The sequence below is a fragment of the Pelophylax lessonae genome, assembly GCF_965119305.1.
Source record: "Pelophylax lessonae genome assembly, chromosome: 5".
Classification (NCBI taxonomy): domain Eukaryota; kingdom Metazoa; phylum Chordata; class Amphibia; order Anura; family Ranidae; genus Pelophylax; species Pelophylax lessonae.
This window is the reverse complement of record NC_138772.1, coordinates 67798105-67816635: the sequence shown is the minus strand read 5'-3', so window position 1 is coordinate 67816635 and position 18531 is coordinate 67798105. Positions and strand designations below refer to the sequence as shown.

The 18531-nt window shown below is 44.1% G+C and overlaps 1 protein-coding gene across 1 annotated transcript in view; it reads right to left on the bottom strand.

The window, feature by feature from the left end:
• Window positions 1-398: 398 nt before the first annotated feature.
• The window catches only part of LOC309556055 (macrophage mannose receptor 1-like), a 256698-nt gene continuing 238565 nt past the window's right edge, over window positions 399-18531 (bottom strand). The window contains exons 28-30 of the mRNA XM_082258349.1: window positions 16250-16417; window positions 3252-3299; window positions 399-791 (exon numbers count right to left, since the gene is read on the bottom strand). Of these exons, the coding sequence (XP_082114475.1) occupies window positions 556-791; window positions 3252-3299; window positions 16250-16417 (452 nt within the window). The 3' untranslated portion in view covers window positions 399-555. The remainder of the gene's footprint in view (window positions 792-3251; window positions 3300-16249; window positions 16418-18531) is intronic.

Below are 18531 nucleotides of genomic sequence, written 5' to 3'. Positions count from 1 at the left end.
AAGAAAATAAATAATTGAGGACTCTACCTGCCAAAATGACATCATTGTTTTGGTCTTAAGGCCTGGTCCACACCTATGTGTTTTTTAGGCGATTTCAGTTTTTCAGAAACACACTACGGTCTATTTAACATGGTTTCCTATGGGTCACATTCACATCTGTGCATTTTATGGAAAGGGCCAGGGACCAGCAGGTTTTGTTTTTGGTCCCATAGACTTCAATGAATCAAAAATGTGTATTGAAAAACACAAAATGCAGCTGGAATATGCATCAACTGCAACCTGCATAGGTGTGAACCAGGCCTAAGAGATGACTCATCCTATTGTAAGAAAGTCAAGCAAGGAATCTCCCTGAGAAATAAAGCATCAGGTGCTTTAGCTTACTGGTACCCACCAAAAAAAAAGTACCAAAAAAGTTCATTCCATATCCATAGGGAAGACAAAAGATAGAGTTATGCTCTGCAGTAAGTCACTGAATAATGAATGAAAGTCTCATATTTAGAGTCTCAACATATCCAGGAATTAGTATTTAGGCTCATGGCAGTAAGAAATAATGTGTTATAATTGTTCCATGTTATTAACAAGTATATTGGTGTCCTGGGTTGTGGTATCAGGGTTGTTGCTGTAGTATAATGAGTTGTCAAAGCTTTCTTCTGGGGGAGGGGCCCTATTGTCCTTCTTCCTGTACATTAAGTAGACTGCAATGGCTGTTCCAGCAACAATTGCTATGACAAGTAGAGACACACCTACAGCGACACCGTGTGTTGGCTTGTTCTGTTCTTCAGTGTGCTTCTCTGTAAGCGAAGGCAGAAAAAAGGAATAATGTTATAAAGTAGAACAGTGGCATTAAAGAGCAATTCCAGTTCACACCGTGTTGTTTTCAAGTTGTGTTCACATTTTGTAACAAATTTGTTGAGTTCAGTAAATGAACATTAGGATATGATAATTCGCTGAAGAGTTGAGTTCTCCTTCGCAAGACTGCAGGTGGAGGGCATATTGATAGTGGTGGTAGACATTCAACTTAAACCAAAAAAATATATATTTCTTGCTGTCTGTGCTCCTGTTAGAGAGTAGCTATGAGCTAAAGTTTAGACTGAACCCATGGAGAAGCTTTCATGATAGGAGGCCACCAGCCCAATCAGCTGTGGCTGGGGATATTCCCGCTCCGCAGTCGTACGTAACAAAAGGGCAGGGACGGTGGTTGATATCATTATCCAAATATAGCTACAGGCCACATTTGGATGATTTAATTGATCAAATATGACCATGTTGCTATATTAGATCAATGATGACACCAGTATCCTTTCCACACCCGATTGAGCCAGCGGCCTGCTATCAAGTGCCAGCTTCCCACAGGTTTGGTCCAAACCCAATGACACACCAGAAAATGGGGGGAATAGTTCCTTATCGTGATGTAGATTCTAACACTTCTCTTCCAGAAAAAAAAGTTCTACTTCCTATATTTACTAAGAGTCCTTCTGTCCCAACTTCAAATGGCAGCTTGACCTATATTAGTGCTGCTTGCTTTGTTGGTAGGGCTTTTTACAAATAATACCAAACCCATCTAAAAAGGGCTCTACACCTGATGGAGTAAATGAGAAGTTTCAAGCCCGATATATATTAATGTGATTGGTATAACAACCCACCGGAAAAGGCTGTCTGTCTTGGGAGATTTGGAAGCACTTGAGCTTGACATCAGTCGATCTACTGGTTTATTACTAGCTGGGAGAGGTTGTCTCATTAAGTTGAGCAGCCACGGAATTTCGGTAAGCTGCTTGTTATACCTGAGCACAGAGGTGTCCCCTTCTTACACTTTCCCTTGGTGTCACTGGAAGAAACCCATTATTTTGCACGTGGATTCATATCTCTGCACTTGTTATTGGGACTATTCATTTGGACACTACCCCTCTTCATTTATATATTTTTGGAGCTTTTTAGCATTTCAATTGTACACCGATTTCAGGGCTGCACTTTCTGTTTTTTATTGCAATTCAACAGTTTGGCATTCAGATTGTATAATACCTCATGCACACTGGACGTTTGGTTCTGTTACTGAGATTCTGGAATTTTCATGTGAGCAGAAGGCACGGCCGCACCAACCAGTACCATTGCCAGAAGCCTGTAAAAGTCTGAGAGGATGAAAGCTGCAGTGGCTAGATAGGGCTGGATGCTGTACTGAGTGCTACTAACATTTAGAGCTGTATTCACACAGTGACGAGTGCCCTAAACATTAGTACCACTTGGCTCTTTCAGCCCTGTCCAACCAAGGCAGTTTTCAGCCTATTATATACTTTTACAGGCTGCTGGAAGCTGGGCTAGATCGTGCATCTGTGCCTTCACCTGCACAAAAACTCCAGAATTGGCCACCCACAGGCTACACACCTAAAGTGCATGTTGCCTAAACATTCTAGACAAGCTTCATCCAACTCCAGTCCTTATTCACACATTTCTCCAATGAACAGACAGGAGTGATTTATGTAGGATATGCTTTGTTTAGTGAAATTCATTCTGCCTGTCTCAAAATCCTCTAGAGCTGCAGTTGGGCACTGCTCATCTGGGAATGGAAAAAAATGAGTGAGTATATGCTACTGGAAATAAAGGGGTTAAACTGTTCTGAATAGGCAAAGCACAGGTTGCTTTACAGCAGTGGTCCTCAACCCTGGCCTACAGGGCCCACTAACAGGCCAGATTTTAGGTATTACCTTGGGGAGATGCAGACTAGAGTACTGCAATCACTGCGCAGCAAATGATATCACCTGGGATGTATTTCAGTTATCTTTAAAATCTGGCCTGTTAGTGGGCCCTGTAGGCCAGGGTTGAGGACCACTGCTTTACAGCACCAAAACCTTCATTTAAAAGTATTCCTCCGCAGCCAAGAATAATATAAATCCATTATTATATTATTGCTCACCAGGTTATATAACCTTATAGAAATAGCAGTGACATCACCACTGTGCTGTACATAGCCTGTGCAGACAGCAGAGCTGTGGGAAGGACCCAGAAGGCTCCACCCCCTACAGAATGCGAGGCGGAGACAAGACCAGTCACCCTGCACAAGGAAAGAACAGCAGTGACTGGTCTTTATTACAGGGAGCTCCTGTACACAGACAGTTTCACACTGAATCCCTGCACATATCTGAAAGAAATACACCAAGCACACCAAGATTCAAGGGAGAATACATATGACTCTTGTATTTAGATCATTTGTTTATCCCCAAGTTTAGCTTTAAGTGGATTCAGTATGCTGAGTATACGTTTCACTGTACCTGCATTTGTTGTATTTTCTGTAGACTCTATAGGAACTGTAAAGATAAAATCCAGAACAATATTTTTAGATGTCATTGTAAACCAAATATTCAAAAACGAAGGGTATGTTGGTCCACATTCAAGCATTATTGCCATATGATATTCAAGGTTATCAATGCTAATATCATTTATGATTTCTATTTTTATTGAACTAAAGCTTCACTTTTTCTTTGGAGCCTACATTCCATAGAAAACCATGCTTGTTAGTAAATTTGGTAGATATACACTTTAATCCACAAAGCACTTTCATATGCATTAGAGGTGCATAATCATTTCCATGAGAGTTTGGTTTGCTTGCCTTCACATAATTGATGTGCCACATATATATGAGTATGACCCAGTTTCTCCAAAGCAGTAATTCTCAACCTTTTTGAGACCAGGGCCCAGTAAACTCTTTCAAAATCTTCAAAATCTGTCCCAACAGATCAAAGAAAAAAAAGTTTAAATTCACACAATAAAGAAGGTGATAGGGGTTCTGGAAGGGGTTAAGGGACTCTTTAGCAGACCTAGTGGCCCTGTAGATATGATTTTGGGAGGGACCTTGGGGCAACTGTGGGGGATTGGAGTGATTGGAAGGGGCTGGAGGTCTCTCCAGAAAGCTGGGAGCTTTGCAGGGGCTCTGACAGTGACTAGAGTGCACTATGGGATACTGCCGGTTGGGGACATTACAGAGGGCTGGAGGCTTTGTGGCAGGCCTGGGGCACTGAAGCGGGCTGGGAGAGGGGATCTGTGGAAGGTTGGGTGGCACTGTGAGATGTTGCGGGGGGAGGGGGGTACTGTTGGGGCTAAAGGCCCTCTGGGAGCCATGTGAGGGGTTAAAGGGTACTGTGGGTCACTATGGGAGTTGAGAGGCTATGTAAGAGGTTAGGGGATCTGCAGCTGGCTTGAGGTCCAGGGCAGAGAGGTCATGGTCTGGTGGCTGATAATGCAGTATGATGGGGGTTTTCTTTTACGTTTGTTGCTGCCATCAGCATATTGTGGCATCATACTGACATATTGGAAAGAAAAGAAAAGGATCTGCCAAGAAAGACACCACTGCATCGTTAATAGAGATGAAAAGTATTAAAATGGACCTTTCCCCTCTTTCAGTAAAAATCACATCAACATGCAGCTCTGCATGTTATGAAATCATCTAAAGTTTGTCAGTTAAAATAACATCTTTTGATTGTACCTACAATTACTGTTTTACCAGTAAGGCACTGGGGATGTAGCCCTGGCCTCCCAGATACATCCTGGGAAGGCTACATCACCAGTGCCCTCCCTCTCAAATGATGTGCACTATCATATGTTCCAGGAGGCAGACCCAGAGGCCTAGGCAGAGTTCTAGGAAGCAAAGGAAATGGATCCATCTGCCCTTAGTGAAAATGTTTACCATGGGAGGAATAGGGAGGAATAGAAAAATAAGGTATGCAAGGAATCAAAAGCCTACAATTATCTGTAAGTATCTGTAGAGTGCCATTACCATACAGTTCTAATGTAAAATGTTTAAGATAAATTTGAACTTCCTAATTAAAATAGCACTAAAGGCTCCACCTTTTACTATAATGCATCCTAAAAGCCTCTAAAATGTCCATTACATTTTTCTTTTCATCTGTGTGCTTGCAGTTAGGCCCCTTTCACACTAGTGCGACTTGTCCCGCGATTTTGGACCGCAAAATCGCATGACAAGGCGTTTTCCATTATTTTCAATGAGCCCCATTCATATCAGTGCGACTTGAAGTCGCACCGACTTCAAAGTAGTCCCTGCACTACTTTGGCACGATTTTGAGCCCAAGGACATTCAAGCCCAGTCAAAAGTCGCGGCAAAATTGCGGTAAATCGCGCGACTTTGAAGTCGCACAAGTGTGAAAGGGGCCTTATGAGTTTTCACTGCTGCCGGCACCAGGTCCCAAAGCGCCGGTTACATCAACTTCCAGTTAGGGGAGTAGGTGTCCTAATTCCATCACATCTGCCCTTTTCTAGGGACAGTGCAGGCTTGAGCTGTGCTGTCAATCATGTGTTTGGAAGAGGGAGGAGCAGGGAAGTGACTTTACGCACAAAGGATGCTAGCAGGAAAAGGAGGAGGCATACATAGTGGTAGTGGAAGCGCACACGCAAAGCAGTTTACAGTGGGGCCCTGTAAGGGAGAAGGAGACACCTGAAAACCTGAACCAGTGAGAGAGCATTTTTGAACGTGGAAAAAAAAGCAACCATAGTTCTGGCAAGAAAGGAACACAGACATGATGGTACGTGCTTAAGTCTGCATTTTAATGGTGAGGGTTTAATATCACTTTAAAAAGACTGTCAGCACAGTATAAAGAATGAAATACCTGTAATAAAAGAGCATCTAAAACCTACCTTTCCGGCAGGTCTCTGACGCTCACCACTGCTGGAAGTATTCGACTGGTCGGATCTGCCAATTACCTCTTTAACTCATTATATATATAACGTATGCGTGGGGTAAAAACCATAGTCGGCGGTGTGGGAGCAGGTGGTCCTCACACAAAAAAAAATTGGAATACCTGCAGCAATCAGCATTTTCGCCAAAAAGGTTCTTGGAAATCTCAGTATAGTTTTGCTTTTATTTCTCTGACCCTGTGCTGATAGAGTGCCTTTAACCCCATTGATATGTGGAGAGGCAGAATTTATCAGATGCTAGGGAAGTGAAGAATGTCTGTGGGGATTTTCACTTTTCTTCCAGAGCTATATCCCTTTTTTTTTCGGTTCTTTAAAGACCATTCTCAACTCTTCATGTACAGGTGCATCTCACAAAATTAGAATATCATTGTAGCGGTGTTTTATGGGCCTGAAAGATGACTGTTTGACATTTGAGAGGAACTCGGCTCCATCTAGTGGCCAAAACGACACATTGCAGCTGCTATGGAATTTCTTGTGATGTGATTTTCCTTTCAGGAAGTTGAGCAGACTACATCGCCCATAGTGTTTTGGGAGTACCAGGGTGCACTGCCTCACCGCACAGCCTTGTGGGGGAAGCTTGATAAAGGAAGGGAGGAGCCAGGCTCGGCCCTTCTGCACTAGACTGTGAGCAGGCAAGAATCCAGCGCTGTGGACAGATGCTGCATGCTAGGCCAAAACTCCTGGGCTTGAAGTGACTAAGCTGCAGTGTTTCATCTCCAGTAGAGGATCCCTCCTGGAGGTCCCATCGATGTTTTGCAGAGACCAGACTCATCCACCACCAATACCTAGCGCGGCTGGCGACAGAGGCCGGAGACTGAGACCGCAGCGGAGGGTTCCTGGGAGACAATCCATTTGGTGAGAGGGCACCTGCCCAAAAACTGACTCTATCTACCAGAGAAGTAACTTTAGTCAGGATTAGCCTTAGAGTAGTAGAAGGCAATATATCGGGTGGCCCAGTACATCTCCCACAGAAGTTTTACCGCCAAACCTGCACAGACACCCCGCGGTGATTACTAACTGTTTGCTGCCATTTTCTCTATTGATCATCCATCCTCAATGTGGATTACAAATCGCGAGTGCACCAACGTTGCTAGCGAAGATATAGAGAAGAAACAGCGGAACCACATGTGGGACTCAGATAGGCCTACCTGTCTGGTACTGTGTCTGGCATTTATTATACATGAGTGTGGGAGTACTTTTATCTTTCTAAGTTGGTACATGTAATTCCTTAAAGAGCCATATTTCATTGTATCTCACTTGTTTCATTATGATACATAGTAAATTAAGCTTTAATTTAACGCAATCCTGTGTGTTGTCCCATTGTGTCACCCAGAAGGACTACAGCTGGAAAGAGGTAACAGGTCATTATTATTTATTGAAGTGTTATATTCCAATTTGTGTAGCCATTTGTTATTCCAGTCCTGTTCTGGGTCAGTTGTGCCTAGGGAGGGTTCGAGCCCTACGGGGGTAGTGCTACATCATCAAAAAGTTAATTTATTTCAGTAATTCAATAAAAAAAGTGAAAAATATTTTACATAGATGCATTACACACAGAGTGATATATTTCAAGCATTTCTTTCTTTTAATTATCATGATTATGGCTTACAGCTAGTGGCTCTGATGAGGTGTTATCAAGCCCATGTTTAATTGATAGTGGCTTTCAGCTCATCTGCATTGTTGGGTCTGGTGTCTCATCTTCCTTTTGATAATACCCCATAGATTCTCTATGGGGTTTAGGTCAGGCAAGTTTGCTGGCCAATCAAGCACAATGATACCATGATCATTAAACCAGGTATTGTTACGATTGGCAGTGTGGGCAGGTGACAAGTCCTGCTGGAAAATTAAATTCACATCTTCACAAAGCTGGTCAGTAGGGATGAGCTTTGAGTTTGAGTCGAACGTAAGTTTGACTCAAACATTGAATGTCGGCTTGTACGTCGAATGACAACAAATGGGCTTCTTTGCGGGAAATTTGAGTTCCCGCATTATCATGGACTCTGACCTCTGATTCCAATAAATCACCTGCTGGCCAGGGGATTCAAACCTACAACCATCTCAATTGCAAGCCTGGTATTTTACCACCTACGCCACCGTCAGGCCTGCTTAGGTTGAACATACTCTCCCTAACTTCTATCTCATTTACTGTGTGTAGGGTGAGATAGGAGTTAGTTAGGCAGGGAGAGTTTGTTCAGCCTAAGCATGCTTGACGGTGGCGTAGGAGGTAGAATATCAGACTTGCAATTGCAAGGTTGTGGGTTCTAATCCCTTAGCCAGCGGCTGATTAATAAGTGGAATTCTATAGTTCATAATACATTGCTGGCAGGGAGAGAGATTTTTGCTTTTTACAGTTTGTTGAGATCAGATGGTGCAGTCTATACCACAATGTTTATATGTTTATATATTATATATATATATAGGCACTTCAGTTTATGTCAGTATTGCTGAAAAAAAAAAAACGGTGTGGGGTTCCCTCTAAAATCTATACCAGACCCTTATCCAAGCACACAGCCTGGCTGGCCAGGATGGCGGTGGGGGCCACATGCCCTCAACATGAGGGCAGGGGTCTCTTCCCGACAACCCTGGGCTGTGCAGTGAATAAATTCCATGACATCAGTAATTTATTCACTGCAGCTGAGCAGTGCATTGTGGGGCAGCTCGTGATGTCAGATCCCTATAAAAGAGCTGTCAAACTCAAAAACAGCTCATAGCGTGGGAATGTCAGAAGAAGCAGGAGGTTCTTTTTTTTTCTATTTTTAGGGTGTGCTGGCGACCGATCATCGGGGGACACTATTTTTTATTTTTATTTTTTTAATGAAGGACTTGTCCAAAACTGGCTTTTGTCTATTTTTTTGTACACTTTTTTGGTAAATGGGTAGGGATACAATGTACCTGATATCCACTCACATGGGGGGGGGGGGGTTCCAGGATCTGGGGGCTCCCTTGTTAAGCCTCCCCCCCGCAGACCCCCACAACCACAGCCCAGGGTTGTGGGGAATAGACCCCTGTCCCCATCAACATGGGGGCAAGGTGCTTTGGGGTGCCCCCCTGCCCCAAAGCACCCACCCCCCATGTTGAGGGCATGTGGCCTGGTTTGGTTGAGGAGGGGGGGGGGCGCTCGGTTGCCCCCACCCCCATCCTGGACAGCCAGGCTGTGTACTCGGATAAGGGTCTGGTATGGATTTTAGGGGGAACCCCACGCCATTTTTTTTTAATTGTGGCGTGGGGGTCCCCTTAAAATCCATACCAGACCTGAGGGGCCTGGTGTGAATTTTGGGGGGGACCCCACGCCATTTTTTTCATTTTTTTATCTGTATTGCCGGGAGCCGACAATACATTACAGCCGCGAGCAAGTTTAAAGAGGAAGTAAACCCTACTCTGCAACTTGTACCTATAGGTAAGCCTATGATAAGGCTTACCTATAGGTACTGTAAATATCTCCCAAACATGTACCGTTTAGAAGATATTTACTTTGCATACAGCCAGTGACATCACTGGCGCATGCGCTCTGAAGGAATGGCCGCTCATACCGATCCTTCAGAGCCCCGTGCCGTGACCGTCGGCTCCCACACGCATGCGCGGGAGTGACGCCAATCAGATGGCCGGATGCCGCAAACCCGGAAGAAGGGCGACAGAACATGTCACCCATGAGAGAGGTGAACGGTCAGCACTTCGGGGCTTCGTTCTAAGGCAAGTATTTCATAATGAGCTAGTATGCGATGCATACTAGCTCATTATGTGTTTGTCTTTCAGGTGTTCGTTTACAAAAAAAAAAAAATTCTGAGGTTTACAACCTCTTTAAATGACTTTTTTTCCTTTAGAAATGTCAGTATTGCTGCAACGGGCTACATACATCGCACAAATGTGCCACTTTACAGGCACATTAAGGGGGTCCCCCAGGCATGATATTTAAAGGAATTTTTCATTTTTATTGTTTCACTTTAAGCGTTACTAAAATCACTGCTCCTGTAAAAACGATTGTTTAAAAAAAAATTTTTTTCATTGATTCATGTCCCCCAGGGCAGTACCCAGGTCCCCATACACTTTTTTGGGCCAATAACTTGCATTTAAGAATTTAAAATTAGGACTTTTGATTTTTCATGTTTGTGTCCCATAGACTTTGATGGAGTTGACATGTTCGCTAGAACATTTCCCCTGTTCGAGATGTTCTGGTGCGAACCGAATGGGGGGGGGGGGGGGTGTTTGGCTCATCACTACTGGTCAGCAGATGGAAGCATGAAGTGCTTTAGAATTTCCTGGTAGAGAGCTACGCTGAATTTGGACTTGATAAAACACAGTGGACCAACACCATGACATGGATCCCCAAATCATCCCTGACCATGGAAACTTCACATTGGACCTCATGCAACTTGGATTCTGTACCTCTCCACTCCAGATTCTGGGACCTTGATTTCCAAATGAAATGCAAAAAATTTTCACAGTCCATGATCATTTGGGAAGCCATGTCATTTGCTGGTGTTGGTCCACAGTGTTTTATCAAGTCCAAAGTCAGCACAGCCCTCTACCAGGAAATTCTAGAGCACTTCATGCTTCCCTCTGCTGACCAGCTTTATGGATATGCCCACACCGCCAAAAGTACCAATACCTGATTTAATGATCATGGTATCACTGTGCTTGATTGACCAGAAAACTCGCCTCAGAAAACTTGCCTAACCTAAACTCCATAGAGAATCTGTGGGTTATCATCAAGAGGAAGATGAGAGACACAGCAGACCCAACAAAGCAGATGAGCTGAAGGCCGCTGTAAAAGCAACCTGGGCTTCTATAACACCTCAGCAGTGCCACGGGCTGATCGCTTCTATGCCACGCCGCATTGATGCAGTAATTCCTGCAAAAGGAGTCTCGACCAAGTATTGAGTGCATACTATACTGTACATGGACATACAGTATCTCACAAAAGTGAGAACACCCCTCACCATTTTGGAAATATTTTATTATATCTTTTCCTGTGACAACACTGAAGAAATGACACTTTGCTACAATTTGAAATAGTGAGTGTACAGCTTGTATAACAGTGTAAATATGCTGTCCCCTCAGAATAACTCAATACACAGCCATTAATATCTTAACCGTTGGCAACAAAAGTGAGTACACCCCTAAGTTAAAATCTCCAAATTGGGCCCAAAGTGTCAATATTTTGTGTGGCCACCATTATTTTCTAGCACTGCCTTAACCCTCTTGGGCATGGAGTTCACCAGAGCTTCACAGGTTGCCACTAGAGTCCTCTTACACTCATCCTTGTTGACATCACTGGGCTGGTGGATGTTAGAAACCTTGTGCTTCTCCACCTTCCGTTTGAGGATGCCCTACAGATGCTCAATAGGGCTTAGGTCTTGAGACATGCTTAGCCAGTCCAACACCTTTACGCTGAGCTTCTTAAGGTGTGTTTGGGGTTGTTATGTTGGAACACTGCCCCGAGGCCCAGTCTCTGAAGGGTCATGCTTTGCTTCAGTATGTCACAGTACATGTTGGCATTCATGGTTCCCTCAATGAACTGTAGCTCCCCAGTTCCGGCAGCACTCATGCAGCCACAGACCATGACACTCTCACCATCATGATTGACTGTAGGCAAGACACACTTGTTTTTGTACTCCTCACCTGGTTCCTGCCACACACGCTTGACACCATCTGAACCAAAAAAGTTTATCTTGGTCTTATCAGACCACAGGACATGGTTCCAGTAATCAATGTCCTTAGAACAGGCTTCCTTCTGGGACGACAGCAAGGCAGACCAATTTGATGCAGTGTGCGGAGTATGGTCTGAGCACTGACAGGCTTACCCCCACCCCTTCAACCTCTGCAGCAATGCTGTCAGCACTCATACCTCTACTGTATTTCTCAAAGACAAGCTCTGGATATGATGCAGAGCTTGTGCACTCAACTTCTTTGGTCGACCATGGTGAGGCCTGTTCTAAATGGAACCTGTCCTGTTAAACTGCTGTATGATCTTGGCCACCTTGCTGCAGCTTAGTTTCAGGGTCCTGGCAATCTTCTTATAGCCTAGGCCATCTTTATGTAGAGCAACAATTTTTTTTTTAGATCCTCAGAGAGTTCTTTGCCATGAGGTGCAATGTTTAACTTCCAGTGACCAGTATGAGAGAGTGAGAGCGATAACTCCAAATTTAACACACCTGCTCCCCATTAACACCTGAGACCTTGTAACACTAACGAGTCACATGACACAGTGGAGGGAAAATTACTAATTGGGCCCAATTTGGACATTTTCACTTAGTGGTGTACGCACTTTTGTTGCCAGCATTTTAGACATTAATGACTGGGTGTTGAGTTATTTTGAGAGGACAGCAAAATTACACTGTTATACATGCTGTACACTCACTACTTTGCATTGTAGCAAAGTGTCATTTCTTCAGTGTTGTCACATGAAAAGATATAATAACATATTTAACCACTTAAGCCCCAGCCCTATTTCGGACACTTTTTGTTTACAAGTTAAAACCAGTATTTTTTCCTAGAAAACTACTTAGAACCACCAAACATTATATATATTTTTTTAGCAAAGACTCTGGAGAATAAAATGTCGGTCATTGCAAAATTTTTTGTCACGCGGTATTTGCGCAGTGGTCTTTAAAACGCCATTTTTTTGGAAAAAAATTGAAAAATCACATTTCACTGCATTTAAAAAATACTAAACAGTAAAGTTAACCCATTTTTTTTGTATATTGTGAAAGATGATGTCACGCCGAGTAAATAGATACCCAACATGTTACGGTTTAAAATTGCGCCCCCCCGTGGGATGGCGACAAACTACGGTCAATAGAGATCTCAGTCTGCGACGCTTTAAATTTATTTAACGGTTACCATTTTAGAGTTAGAGTGTAGCTCTTTTTTTTAATTATTGCCCACGCTCTGGCGATCGCAGCGATACCTCACATGTGTGGTTTGAACAGCGATTTCATTCGTGGCTCGACTTGCGTATACGTTTTTTTTGTGCGCGAGCTAACGGTGACGGGGGCGGCTAAATTTTTTTTTTTTTCCTATTTATTTTTTCTTTTTTTTTAACTTTATTACAGGTTTTAAAAAAAAAATAAAATCTGATCACTTTTATTGCTGTCACAAGCAATGTAAACATCCCTTGTGACACCAATATGTAGTGACAGCAGTGGCGTAGCGTGGGTTGTCAGCACCCGGGGCAAGGCAAGTAATTTGTGCCCCCTAACCCGCGGGATTTTAGCACTCGAGTCTCTTCCACTAGATTAGTTAAAGAAACCCTTACCCCCTGAAAATACTGATGTAATTAAAGTAAAATGCATCTAAATACAAGTTTGAATGACCAGCGTGCCCCCATTCAAAGCAGAATGACCAGCGTGCCCCCATTCAATGCAGAGAGAACAGCGTGCCCCCATTCAATGCAGAATGACCAGCGTGCCCCCATTCAATGCAGAGAGACCAGCGTGCCCCCTTTCAATGCAGAATGACCAGCGTGCCCCCTTTCAATGCAGAGTGACCAGCGTGCCCCCTTTCAATGCAGAGTGACCAGCGTGCCCCCTTTCCATGCAGAGTGACCAGCGTGCCCCCTTTCAATGCAGAGAGAACAGCGTGCCCCCTTTCAATGCAGAGAGACCAGCGTGCCCCCTTTCAATGCAGAGAGACCAGCGTGCCCCCTTTTGATGCAGAATGACCAGCGTGCCCCCATTCAATGCAGAGAGACCAGCGTGCCCCCTTTCAATGCAGAGAGACCAGCGTGCCCCCTTTCAATGCAGAGTGACCAGCGTGCCCCCTTTCAATGCAGACAGACCAGCGTGCCCACTTCAATGCAAAGAGACTTACCTGCAGTGGCGGCTTCTCCTCAGTTCCCAGCGTTTCCTCGAGTCCTCCCGGAGGAACCATGTGACAATAGCGAATTTTCATTCGCTATTGTCACACAATGGGTGGGCTCAGGGGGGAGAAGCTCTGCTCTGCCCCCCAAGTCCACCCTTTTTTGAAGCCTATTGGCCTCTGGCTCTAATCAGGTGATTAAAAAAAAAAAAAAACACTCTGTGACAGCGCCAGGCGGCTGACTCACTCACTGCTAAACTGACTGAGCAGTGAGGAGAGGCGGCATAGGCAGGGCTTGGTTTGCAATGCCACCCCACCCTACACCAATGGACAGGTGAGGCACAGTCCAGCCCCTCCCCGCCCGACCCGCCATTTTCAGCCATAGGGCGGCCGCGCTGGACATCTCCCAGCCTTAAGATGGAGGCAGCCACAGACAGTGTGTGAACTGTGCATGTCATAGTCAGACAGACAGAGTGACACTGCGGATGCGCCCCCCCAGATGTGCGGCCTGCCCCCCCTGCACCCCCCACGCTACGCCACTGAGTGACAGGTACACTTTATGGAGGGATCGAGGGTCTAAAAGACCCTAGACCCCTCCACTACACTTCCCTGTATGCAAAACGCCAAAAACGGCATTTTTGCATACAGCCGTTTTTCAAATCTGCCGCCTTTTGCAGCACAGTAACCTGGAAGTGATGTCATGGACGCCGCCTCCGGGTTACGTCATCGGAGACCCGATGAATGCCGTTTCCGGCATTCATCGGGACTCCAACCAGCCGGCGGACAGCTCCCACCGGGAGCCCCGAGCAAAACCACGGAAGGCGGCGGGAGGGGGGGGGCGTCCCCTCCCGCCCCCCCCCCGGGTAACGATCGAGCGGTTCCCGAGCCGTATCAGTCGTTACCGACGGAAAGCCGACCGTCGGCTTCAAACCACGGTACCGGGATGATGTCTCTAGCTAGAGGCATCATCCCGGTATAAGCCCGCAAAGTTTACAGACGTAGCCCTACGTCGATATGCGGTAAGTGGTTAATAAAATGTGAGGGGTGTACTCAGTTTTGATAGATACTGTAATTTTCAGCAAGCCATCATTTCTGTATTAAAAATCATTTTTTTTTTTATTGGTCTTATGTAATAATTTAATTTTTTGAGATGCTGAATTTTGGGTTTTGGCTAGCTGTGAGCCATAATCATCAAAATAAAAAGAAAGAAATGCTTGAAATATATCCCTCTGTGTGTAACTCATCTACAGTATCTCACAAAAGTGAGTACACCTCTCACATTTTTGTAAATATTTTATTATATCTTTTCATGTGACAACACTGAAGAAATGACACTTTGCTACAATGTAAAGAAGTAAATGTACAATATTGTATAACAGTGCAAATTTGCTGTCCCCTCAAAATAACTCAACACACAGCCATTAAGGTCTAAACTGCTGGCAACAAAAGTCAGTACACTCCTAAGTTAAAATGTCCAAATTGGGCCCGAAGTGTCAATATTGTGTGTGGCCACCATTATTTTCCAGCACTGCCTTAACCCTCTTGTGCATGGAGTTCACCAGAGCTTCATAGTTTGCCACTGGAGTTCTCTTCCACTCCTCCATGACGACATCGTTATCATGTTAGAATACTGCCCTGCGGCCCAGTCTTCAAAGGGAGGGGATCATGTTCTGCTTCAGTATGTTACAGTACATGCTGGCATTCATGGATCCCTCAATGAACTGTAGCTCCCCAGGGCTGGCAGCACTCATGCAGCCCCAGACCATGACGCTCCCAGCACCATGCTTGACTGTAGGCAAGACACACTTGTCTTTGTTAACCGCCTTAGCGGTAAACCCGAGCGTGACTCGGGGTAGGAATTTTCTGCTATTAGCGGTATCCCCGAGTCACGCTCGGGGTCAATGGGCAGAGCGTGCAGAGAGCGCAGCGGAGCTTCTCTTACCTTATCCTGGCGATCCAGCGATGAGCTCTCATTGCTGTGACCGCCAGCGAGATCTCCGCCGCTCGTCTGTCGGTAGGAGGACTTCCTAGTTCCGTTCCCTGCAGCAGCAATGCTGCATGGGAGCGGAACTAGAGAGGGAAATTCAAAAAAAAAAAAAACGTTGCACAAAACACATAACACATTTTATATTATATATATATATATGTATATATATATATATATATATATATATATATATATGCATATATATATATATATATATATATATATATATATATATATATATATATATATATATATGCAAATATATATATATATATATATATATGTATATATATATATATGTGTATATATATATATATATATACCTATATATACACACACACACATATATATATATATACACACACATATATATATATATATATATATATATATATATATATATATATATAATATATAGCGCATGAATTATAATCTAATCAATAATATAATTTTATTATATATATTATATATTAAATTATAAAATAATATTATTGATTCGATTATAATTCACTTGTTTGTGTTTCAAATTTATCACATCTGGGATGTCTACTAGAGACTTGTTTTGGTCAGGTTTAAGTCAGTAATTACTAAGAATTGTAGGCCTATAATACATAACGCCAAATTTCCATGAAAAGAATTGTACCGCTTTTGGAACAGAATTCCTGACAGAATCATACCGCCAGGGAGGTTAATATTCTAATGTTATGAGATGCACCTGTATGTAAGCTGACACACAGCATGCTTAGACAGGAGGAAAACATTACTTACTTTTCTGAGTTTTACATATGTATCCATTATGGAAGAGGCAGAAACCAGTTTTCCAGGTCCCTTCTTTTGCATTCATCGCTACACATTCATTAGTTAATTCGCCAGCCGGTTCCCCCTTGCCCCAGTTTACGTAGTCCATCGGAGTGTCATCTATCCATAGCCATTTCTCTAAAGGCAATGATATTTGTGATATGTAAAAATCTGTAATTTCATCCTTAGGTTTTCAGTAAAAGATAATAGTTTTCTTTATTTTTGTCATTTTTATCTCTGATAGATCACCACCATCTCCGTTTTAAACCTGGTACACATGAATAGTTTTTTTTTTGTTCAACCCAGCTGCTGTACTAACAATCCAACGTTAGTATAGTGATCTCCCCCACTGAGCTGTTCTGACAGGGGGGGACCCCCCCCCCCCCCAGCAGGGCACTTCGATCAGCGGTCTCAGCTATTGGCTGTCGGACAGGCTGAAACAGTCTTTTTCAACCAGGGTGCCTTCAGGTTTCTGCCTAAAAGTTTGTAAACAAGACAGCAGGTGGATCAACCCTGCCTTTTATTCAGAAAAAGACACACCTTTTCATGTGCACCATCAAAACCTTGTAGCCACCAGTGTTCTAACAACCAAGGATGTCATTGGTTGATAAGGAGGTGAGGCACCTGCACTGCATACTTGATTGCCCCTCCCCTCCCCTCCCCTTCTCCATCATGTCTGGGGATATACTAGTCATTACCAATGTACAAAGTTGTATTTTCTTTGCAAGAATAAATCACCTCTAACATTGGATGTCCTACATGTGTGAATGTTGCTGCATTCTGTATGTAGCACTGCCCCCTTGAGAACTGCTAGATTGTGCACCTTGGGATCCCCCTGGGTTACCGTTAGCAACTGCAGCACACACAATTTAACTCTTTACTCTCTGGCTCAGTCAATGAACAGTCTAGAGGATGTCATTTTTGTAGTTTTATTTAAATTAGGGATGGGAGAAGGGAAGAGTGGGATACTCCAAAACTGAACTATTCACAATGGATGAGGACTTCTTGCCGAAAATGCAGCCAGACTGCAAATTCACGTTGCCACTAGTTAAATTTTAGGTTAAATCTCTCTATAGATGACTTGATTGAACAACTATCTTCAGGATACACGACTAGAATCCCCTTTCTTTCCACCAACTGACACCCGTCCTCTGACTGTCCTACATAGGGGTGGCCCCCTCAGGTCAGGCCCCTAGACACAATCCCCTCTACTCACGATACTGTTTTTCTAGGGTCTCCAGTATCTCACCCCCTACAGTCAGCTCTCCTGGACCTCTGGGTTTATCTCCTTCCTTCTGGACCCCAGGCCGACCGCCTGCGACCACGTGCCACTGCTACAGAGGAGGAGGCAGCCGCCACCAGCACATTCGTTACTGGCTTTTATACCCCACCCCGGAATGTACTGAGACAAACAGTCTGTGCCAATCACTAAGGCTGTATCAAAGCCTGTGTACCCATTAGCCTGGTTTCCTCCACTGTCCAATATGCCTCCTTATTGGACCATTGTGGACACTCCCCAGACCAGATGTATCACATACTGAGCACATTGAGGAGACCTAACTCACAGATCCTGCTCTCTGTTAAGCAGAAAGCAATATAGAATTTGCCTACTGCTCCTCTGATAGGCAGACAGAGCCAAAAACTATACTCTCTCTCTAGCACCTACCTAGGAGGATGCTACATGTACAACTATTAGTTTAACATATTTAAACATTTTTTTTTACATTATCAAAAATAAAAAACAGTGTCCCCCAATGTAAAACTGTTATCAATCACAATCACGCCTGCAGCACCACTGGACCACAAGGTAAGGGCAGGGCACCGCCCCCTTGTGATGTCACCGACCCAGCATGCACCGGTTGGTGACATCACAATGGGGGTGGTGCCACCAGGTGACATCAGGAGTGGTGGCAGAATCTTGATTGACAATGGATTTACATTGGGCGACACTGTTTTTTAATTTTTAATAAAGAAATTGTCAAAAACTGCTTCCTGTTTTTATTTTAACACTTTTTTGGTGAATGAGTAGGTCATATTCATTCACATGGGGGGGGGGCAGGATCTGGGGGCACACTTGTTAAAGGTGGCTTCCAGATTCCGAAAAACCTCCCCCGCCCGCAGACCCCCACAACCACAGGTCAGGATTGTGGGGATGAGGCATTTGTCCTCATCAACATGGGGAAAAGGTGCTTTGGGGTGGGGGGGGGCAGAGACCCCTGGCCCCCAAAGCAACCACCCCCTATGTTGAGGGA